This window comes from Tenrec ecaudatus, chromosome 8 (genome assembly GCF_050624435.1).
Source record: "Tenrec ecaudatus isolate mTenEca1 chromosome 8, mTenEca1.hap1, whole genome shotgun sequence".
In the NCBI taxonomy this organism is placed as follows: Eukaryota; Metazoa; Chordata; class Mammalia; order Afrosoricida; family Tenrecidae; genus Tenrec; species Tenrec ecaudatus.
Genome location: NC_134537.1, coordinates 26,288,810 through 26,297,791, shown reverse-complemented (window position 1 = coordinate 26,297,791; position 8,982 = coordinate 26,288,810). Strand labels below are relative to the sequence as shown.

At 50.2% G+C, this 8,982-nt stretch overlaps 1 protein-coding gene across 1 annotated transcript; it reads left to right on the top strand.

Annotated features, from left to right (window-relative positions):
* The first annotated feature begins 2,782 nt into the window (after positions 1 to 2,782).
* LOC142454237 (transmembrane epididymal protein 1A-like) lies at positions 2,783 to 3,764 on the top strand. The gene has a single exon (XM_075555615.1). It carries the CDS (start codon positions 2,783 to 2,785, stop codon positions 3,668 to 3,670), a length of 888 nt encoding a protein of 295 aa, XP_075411730.1. The 3' UTR covers positions 3,671 to 3,764.
* Positions 3,765 to 8,982: the final 5,218 nt, after the last annotated feature.

Genomic DNA, 8,982 nt, shown 5'->3' with positions numbered 1-8,982 from the left:
TTAACCCATCTCCTCTCCTAAACCCCTCTATGAGGGGATCTCCATTGGCCGACACTTGGGCCTTGGGTCTCCACTCTGCACTTCCCCCTTCATTTAATATGGTATATATATATATATATATATATATATATATATATATATATATATATATATATATACATATACATATACATATACATATACATATACACATATATACACATACATACACACATATCTCTTTTTTTGCATAATGCCTTATACCTGGTCCCTTGGCACCTCGTGATCGCACTGGCCGGTGTGCTTCTTCCATGTGGGCTTTTTTGCTTCTGAGCTAGATGGCCGCTTGTTCACCTTCAAGCCTTTAAGACCCCAGACACTATCTCTTTTGATAGCCGGGCACCATCAGCTTTCTTCACCATATTTGCTTATGCACCCATTTGTCTTCAGCGATCCTATCATGGAGGTGTGCAATCAATGATATGATTTTTTTGTTCTTTGATGCCTGGTAACTGATCCCTTTGGGACCACTCGATCACACAGGCTGGTGTGTTCTTCCATGTGGACTTTGTTGCTTCTGAGCTCGATGGCCGCTTGTTTATCTTCAAGCCTTTAAGACCCCAGTCACTATCTCTTTTGATAGCCGGGCACCATCAGCTTTCTTCACCACATTTACTTGTTCACCCACTTTGGCTCCAGCCGTTGTGTCGGGAGAGTGAGCATCATAGAGTTCCAATTTAATAAAAGAAGGTATTCATGCATTGAGGGGGTGTTTGAGTAAAGGCCCAAGGTCCTTCCACCACCTTAATACTTGACCTATAAATATAGACACATAGATCTATTTCCCCATCCTCCTATATATATTTGCATGTACATGTCTTTGTCTAGACCTCCATGAATGCCCTTTGAATCCTAGCTCTTTCCTCCATCTCCCTTGACTTTCATCCTGCCCTACCACCATGCTTCGTCGCCACCTGGGCTAGAGTATACCTCTTCTCTAAGCAACCTTACCCTTGATCATTTCCCACCAGGCCTGCCACTCCCCCTTCTCTACCATTTGGGGTCCCATGTTTTTCCCTTGTCCCTGGGTTTGTTAACACCACTTCCTTCCCTCCTACCCCCCCCCACCCCAAGTCCCCCCGGAACCGTCAGTCCTGTTGGTTTTCCTCCACATAGTTCATCCAGCCTGTCCTATTTAGACAGACCTGTGGAGACACTAACGTGCACGAAAACAAGACAGAGGAAAACAAAGAAACAGTATAAAACCAGGCAACAAAACAACAAAAACAAACCACTGAAAAGAACAGAACAAAACAGTTCACAAGAGAAAAGCTTGTAGTTAGTTCAGGGATGGTTTGCTGACCTTTAGGAGCGTTTTGAGTCCAGTCTGTTGGGGCACCATGCCCTGGCCCCAAAGTCCACTTTCAGCATTCCCTGGGGACCTTGCCACTCCATTCCCTTGCTGGTCTGCTGCACTCCCCCAGTGCTTTGCCTCGGTGTGGTGGGATCAGGTCAGGTGCAATGTTTGGTAGCTACCATAGTGACTGGGGTGTCCATTACACATGCTTAGAGGTTCGAGCTTCTGGCCAGGAAGGGGTGGTACACCTAGGTGGTCACTATACCTGGATTGATCCATCTCAGCCAGGTGAATTTGATTCAGCCAATTGGGTCAACCGGTATTGTCAACCATGCCCCCAACAGGGCCCCTGGAAAGGCCAGAGGTTTTGCTCTGGGCTCTCTTTCTCAGCAGCTGCTACACAATGTAGGACAGCAAGCCTGCGCTGAAGCGGCCAGGCCGCAGACCCGCACGGTGCCAAGGACTCTGTATGGCTTGTGTTGCATTTACTATAGAAACTGAACCTGAAAAAAAAGAAATAAACTGAACCTGCTACTATTCTCTATAAACTCACTGGGATCACAAACCAGGCTTCGATGTGAATTCTTTCTCACGTGGAACCAAGGACCAAGGCACACCTCTCCCGCGAGTGATCTAACAATATCATTCATACAAATCATTGGGCATTGTCAGGCATGCAGGGTTTTAGCGAGGAACAGGAGAAAGAACAAGAGTCAAATGATGACTGGACACTGCCCTCTAGTGAACCCTTACTATGTGCCTGACCTTTGGCAATGCACTGGTCAGGTTCATCCTCACAACGGTCCTGAGAAGGAATGTCTTCCCCTTACACAGAGCAGGAGGCTGAGGGTCAAGAAGACAGAGTGATGTTCCTGAAACCGTGTGATATGGAAGTGTCGGGTTTGAGATCCTGTCCCTTTGCCAAGCACTCAATCCAGGCTTTGTAACAAACGGATCAACCTGGAGCCTTGTCCCGGCGCTACAATGGTGTCCGACAGCTGCTGAGAATTTTAATGAGAAAGCAAGATGCTGCATGCTTGGCACAGAAAAATGCTCAATGGGAGAGCCCATTCCCCCCTTTTTTGTTTACTTTTGCCTTTTATTTATTCCCATAACTCTTTTTGTTGGGGTACCTGCCCTCTTTACGCCCCCAACGCACCGCCCACTCTCCGTGGGGCAAATCCCACACCAAGCAGAAGTACTTGCTCTAATTATTAAACCATGAAGTGTCATCAAGAAGTTAAAAAAAAAAAAAGAAGAAGAATTCCACCCTGGAGAGTGACTCAGCTTGTTTCCAGTTTACCCAACAAAGGGGCAAGGCCAGTGGGAGGTGTCCTATGTTAAAAGAACTCACCAGAGCATCTGCAGAGGGCTCAGTGGCAGCTTGGAGGAGGCTGCTCCCCTGCCAGCTCTCACCTTGTTGGCGCAAGCCGGCACACCGAGACCATGGGTAACTTGGAGGGGCACTTGCTACCAGGAATATTTTTCCTGGTCTATTCCCTCTACTATTCAGTGCTGGTCTTCCTGGCCCTGCTCCGGAAGCAGAGGTTCGTCAAACCCCCTCCACCCCCAAGAGAGAAGCATGAGCGAATGTGGTGTCATCTGGGGCTTCTGGAAGGGTATATCAAGTTGATCTGCCCCCTAATCAGTATCCTGGGCGAGCTCTTCTATCCTCTGGGGGTGAACCATCTGAAAATAATAGACTGGGAGGACCCTCACCGACCATTCGTGCACAAGGACTACTGGCAGCACATCACCATGAACAGCTTCTTCATGCTCAGCGGCGTGGTGGACGTTGTGAGCTGGTTTTGTCTGGCACGGCACAAGGCGCATTTGGAGCGGGCCGCCGAGGCCCTGGCTTTCTACGTGCTGATGCTGCTGATGGTCACTCACGTGGAGAACAAGAACGTCCTGGAGGTCCGAGTTCACCTTCTGCTCCTGGTGCCCACCTGCCTTTTGGCGCTGGTGCTCACCATCGAGGTCTGGATCCCAGACCAGCCCCGGCTCTGGGTGCTCAAGACCTGGATGGGGCTGGTGCTCAGCACCTGGCTGCTGCAGACGGGCGTGCTGTTGTACGCACCCCCCTCGGGACAGCCCTGGAAGTCAGAGAACCCCGAAGACCTCGCCTTCGTCACCATTTTCTTCACCTGGCACCTGGTCTTAGGGGTTGCCATCCTGGCCGTCATCTATGGTCTCTGCAGCCTCTGGCACCACCGCTGCACCTCCTTCATCAAGGGGTCAAGGGACAGGTACCAGCCATGCCCCACGGACCCAAGTGGAGAATTGCTACTGAAGCCCAGGGCAGAGGCTGCGCTGTCGGGTGGGAGTGTCTAGGGACAGAGCTGTCTGGACTCAGCTTCTTGTCATTTGAACTGTGAGTCTGCCCACTGGGTTTGGAGGGTGGATTCCATCTGGGGATTCAACTTCCTTGTTCCTACATAAACCTTCCAGCTCCTGGGTTGGTGCTGGACAAATTGCTCTGTTCTCTCCAGGTGGCGGGCGCAGGACCAAGACAGCTGGCTTCCTGCTGAGAGCTTCTGGGATGCAAGTGGAGGGAAGGCCAGGGGGGAATAGGGGGATTTGAGGGGGCTCAGAGCAGGTGAAAGAGGGGCCCAGTGCTGCAGACTGCTGAGGGCTTCTGTCTCCTTCATGTCTCTCTGCTTTTGTGGGCTTTTCAACGTTCACATTAAAGGTAGCAGATTGAGGACCTTCTTTTATGAAATTTAAAATGGAACAAGATGACTTCTGCAGTGAGTGGGGAACGTATGAGAGGAGACGTGTGTGTGTGTGTGTGTGTGTGTGTGTGTGTGTGTGTGTGTGACCGCCCTGGTTGCTGTTGTGCTGTAAAACACTACGGTTCTCACCTCTCAGTAAAGTCTGCTGTGTGAACCCCTGTGTCCGGTGCATGATTTCAGGAAGCCAGCACTCATGCTCAGGTCTGGGTCAGGTTGGTGGCAGCAGGGAGAGGAGCTGCCATGGAATGTGTGGTGTCCTCTACAGCGAGGGCGAGAGCCCCTGGAGATCCAGGTGGGGACTGCTCCTAGTGCCCCTTCTTGAGGACCATAGTGCCCCCAGGATCATGGCCAGGGCTGGGTTCATGGGGCCTCTGAAAATGCAGGAACTTAGATGAAAAAGAGTCTATAGAAATGTCAGCCCGGGAGAACTTGTAGAAAAGTTCGGTTATTGGTCCCTCTGAATGTGGAAAGGAAGAAAATCTCACTGCCATCAAAACAAAATCTCACTGCCATCATTCTGGCTTATGGAGACCCCTATAGGGCTGGGTGGAATGTCTCCTTGGGCTTCTGAGGCTATCAGTCTTACAGTGGATTTGAACTGCTGTCGTTGTCATTAGCATCTAAACAAAGAACCCACTATGCCACCGACAATCACTGGCATTGAGTAGATGCTAACTGACAGCGACCCTCTCAGACAGGGTAGAAATGCCCCTATCAGCTTCTGAGACAGTACTGTCTACAAGAGTAGAAAGCCTCGTCTTCCTCCAACCAACCAACAAAGCAGCAGCCGGTATACAGGACAAGGGAGAACGGCCCCTGTGAGATTGTGAGTCTGTAACTCTTTGCAGGAGTAGAAAGCCCTGTCTTTCTCCCGAGGACCAGCTGGTGATTATCCTGCTTATTTGTCTTACATTTCCATGCAGAAGACATTGCGACTTGTGTGTAACATGGTCTACTTCCTCTTTGGGAGCTTTGGTTGTGCGGAGCAGGTTATGCATTGGGCTACTACCTCAAGGTCAGCAGTTCAAACACACTAGCCTCTGTACATGGGAAAGATGAAACGTTCTGCTTCTGTAAAGATTTCCCGCTGCAGAAGTTCTCTTTAGGCTCACCATGAGTCCCATCAACTTGGCGGCAGTCTCTGTGTGTGCATGTGTTTCCTCTTTGATGTTCACGCCACCCACGGGATCCTTGGTGCCTTTAAGTCACAAATCCTCACTGAGGATTTGCCTCCAGCCCACAGTTGCCATCTGCCTGGGCAAGTGCTTGTCTTTGCTCACTTCCTACTCACAACTCTAGACTCCCAGTGCTATGATTTCTTCATCTTAGTGACCTCCAAGTTTCCCTGGTCAGCCATCCCATTGTTCATCAAGGGTGTCCCCAGCTAAATATCACCAGGAAAGGCCTCTCTCCTGATGTCTAAATCACCTCATCCACTCTGTGATTGCAATAGCTTCCCATGCTTTGGCCCTCCCTATATTAATTAATTCTATGTGATGGATTCATGGCAGATTTCATTTTTAAAGAATCATGTCAAGGGTATGCAAAGCTCTCCTACAACCCAGTGAGGACCAACAGCCCAGTATCGAAACGATAGCAGATTTCAAAGACATTGGTCTGAAGATAAATGATGGTTGACAAGGATATGAAAAGATGCTGAATCTCATTACTCAAGAGGTGACATCAGTCAGAACCAACACTGGGTATAGAGCACAGTAGACAGTATATATTCAACAAAAAATGGTTCGGTCTTTGATGGATACATTCAATACTTACTACTCCATATTTCTTGAGCATCTGCTGTGTGAGACTCCATGTGGCTCTGAGAATAGCAAAGGGACCCCGTTCCAGGGAGCTTTCTCTCAAATGGATCGTAAGCCAGTGTTAGGAAACAGCCAACCACAGTCTGAAGGAGGTGTGACTTGGGGATGAACGAAATCTTGGGAAAGTGATTGCTCCACAGGGACCTGAAGAATGCAGGGCGCCAGGGAAGTAAGGGGACAGAAATATTCAGGAAGGAAGGAAGCACCCATGGGAAAGTCCTGAAGTCAATAATCTGGGGTCAGAGAAAGTATAAGTATCCCAAGAGCTGAGAGAGAATCGAGTGCTTGAACCTCAGAGTACATGAGCCGGGAGGGGTGACCGATGAAGATGAAAAGGCAGAAAGTGGGTCCATCTAGACGACATGTGGCAGGCGTGCACAGCCAACAGTCATGATCCGCTATCACTCACACTGTGCGAGGAGCACGGCTTAGAGGAGGGCACACGTGGACATGGAGAACACAGACCCTACACGGTGACAGCAGCTGGAAGAGGGAAAGAGAAGCTGGACAGCAAAGCTCCTTCGGATCTTGTGGACAGGCTGCTGTGGCTGCAGCTCAGTGGGGTGAGCAAGGGGTCAAGAAGCCACAGTCAGCACTTGTGTATCTGGGAAGAAAGGCAGTGTGTAGTAAAATCCCCAAGAGCAGGACCAGGAGCTGGAAGAGACGCAGTGCCTTGTGATGGAGACATTACGTGTGACTGTCCCAGAATCGGGGTGGTGAATCGGGCCTAGAGCTAAGGGAGAGGGGCAGATAGAGATGGAGATATGGGCCTCATGACATGTTAATGGTCCTTCAAGCCAAGAAGAAACCATCTGAGGAGAAGACCCGGGGAGAGAGGGCTTACAACAGAAGTTTGGGGCACCAGTACGTGACCGGGAAAAGAAAGGCCAGCCAGAGAGGGAGGAGGAAACCAGTTGCAGGTGGCAGCTCAGTGCACAATTGCTGGAGAAAAAGGGAGTGGCCAGCAAAGCCTCTTTCTTCACTCCTCTTTCCTTCTCTCCCCTCCCAGGGAAGGCTTCAGGAGGAGACTTGTTCTCCTCCAGCCCACGGGAACAGGTCCTGCAGTCCCGCACTAGACTATTGCCCAAGCAACATCAACGACACGCCTGTCGATGACAAAGTACTTCACATTTAGGACAAAGACTTGTCCTTAACTCATACCAAGCTGGGGATTTTGCCAACATCTTGGGACCATTGGGGTGGAAGCTAATTCTAGGACTGTGCTGAGTACTGCTTGTTTTTCACTCAGGACAGTATAGTTAGCTATTGATCTCATTTCCCCTGGTGATTGGGGGTTTACTGAATGCAAAAGAAGTCCTGGTAGAGGTATGGTGAAGTTCCAAAAGGTCAGGGGTTTGAATCTACCAAGGGAGACAGATGTGGCAGTCTGCTTCCTTACAAAATGCGCAGGCTCAGGGGCAGGATGACTGGCATGCAGGGTTGGAAGAATTGGGATCAATTCGATGGCAATAAGTTAGCCTGTGCCCAAATCTATGGTGTGAAGACCTTCTGGTGAACTCCCAGACATTTTAACCACAGCACCAGCGGGGCTCCTCAAAAGAAGAATCTTACACACACACACACACACTGTCCTGGAGTGTACTGCTACTCCAAGTGACCCCAAAGGATAGAGCCAAACTGCTCCTGTGAATTCTCAAGACTAACTGCATGGGAGTAGAATGCCTAGCCTTTTTCCTGCAGAACAGGGCTGGTGGTTTCGAACAGCTGAACTTGCAGTTAGTAGCCCCCATGTGAGAGCACCCTGCCAGCAGGACTCCTTCAAAAGAAGGATCAAGATCCTTATTTCTAGGCTCCCCTAAGACTCAGCAGCCCTTGTCCCCACGGGTACTACCCCCCACCCCTCTCTCTCTCACACACACACAGTCTGGTGCACACACAGCTCCCTGCTCTAGGCATCCAGACCAGTTCAGGAAGTTACCTGTCCCCATCCTGCCCTCATGGAGTCTTTGGTAAGGACGTTCTCTTCTCGCGTGGTCTTTCTCTGAAGGTCATTCAGAGCCTGCACTTAACCCTGAGAATGTCCTCCCCACACTGTGCACCCAGGTCTCCAAGTCTCTGCAGTCTTCACAGAAGCAGACTGCCAGTATGGAAGCGGTTGGCCTCGGAGCAGCTTCGGTGGATGGAAACTCATGAACTTTGGGTTTGGAGTTCTTGGGTGGTGTGGAGGGTTAAGTGCTGGACGACTTAGCCCAGCAGTTCTCAACCTGGGGGTCGAATGACCCTTTCACAGGGGTCTCCTACGACCATCAGAAAACACATAAATATCTCACAGTATATGATTACATATTGTTTTGTGATGAGTCACTATACTTTCATGATGTTCAATTTGTAACAATGAAAATACATCCTGCATATCAGATATTTACATTATGATTCATAACAGTAGCAAAATTACAGTGATGAAGTAGCAAGAAGATAATGTTCTGCTTGGGGTCAGCACCACATGAGGAGCTGTCTGAAAGGGTGGCATCAGGAGGAAGGGTGAGAACCGCTGACTCAACCAAAGGTTGGGTGGGGAACCAGGCTCCTTAGAATTCCAGTGACTGGCTCCCCAGCCATGAGAGCCTAGTGGGGAAATTCTCCTCTGCACTAGTGGGGTCCACACGAGTCAGAATGGAGAGCAACAACTTCCTTCCAGGCAAGCCCTGTTTCTAAGGACGCAGAGACCCGGAGCAAGTTTCAAGACACAGCTCACCTAGCCCCCAGCCCCGTGGTCACCGTGTCAATCCACCACCACCCTGGGAGAAAGACTTCTTTAAAGACCTAGTGCAGGAATGCGCTGAGTACCTTAAACAAGTGAAAACAAAGTGAAAAAGGCTGGTCAGCTGTGATGAGGGCAAGGAATGCAGTTCTGCCAGGCTCCCCCAACCCCCACCCAGCCTGCCCCCACTACCTCCATCTCTCTTTAAATCGCCTTGGTCCTGCTGGCACACCTCCAGTGCCGGTGGTGGCAAGGCCTTAGAAGCTTGAGCACCTCCCAGGGTCCCACTGCCACTGCCCTCTGGGAGGAGGTTCTGGAGGGAGAAGCTGCCCTGCAGGGAGACAGACCAAGTGCATGGTGAGGCCT

Excerpts from the sequence above, each read along its gene's own strand:
- LOC142454237 (XM_075555615.1), top strand. The coding sequence starts at position 2,783 with ATGGGTAACTTGGAGGGGCACTTGCTACCAGGAATATTTTTCCTGGTC.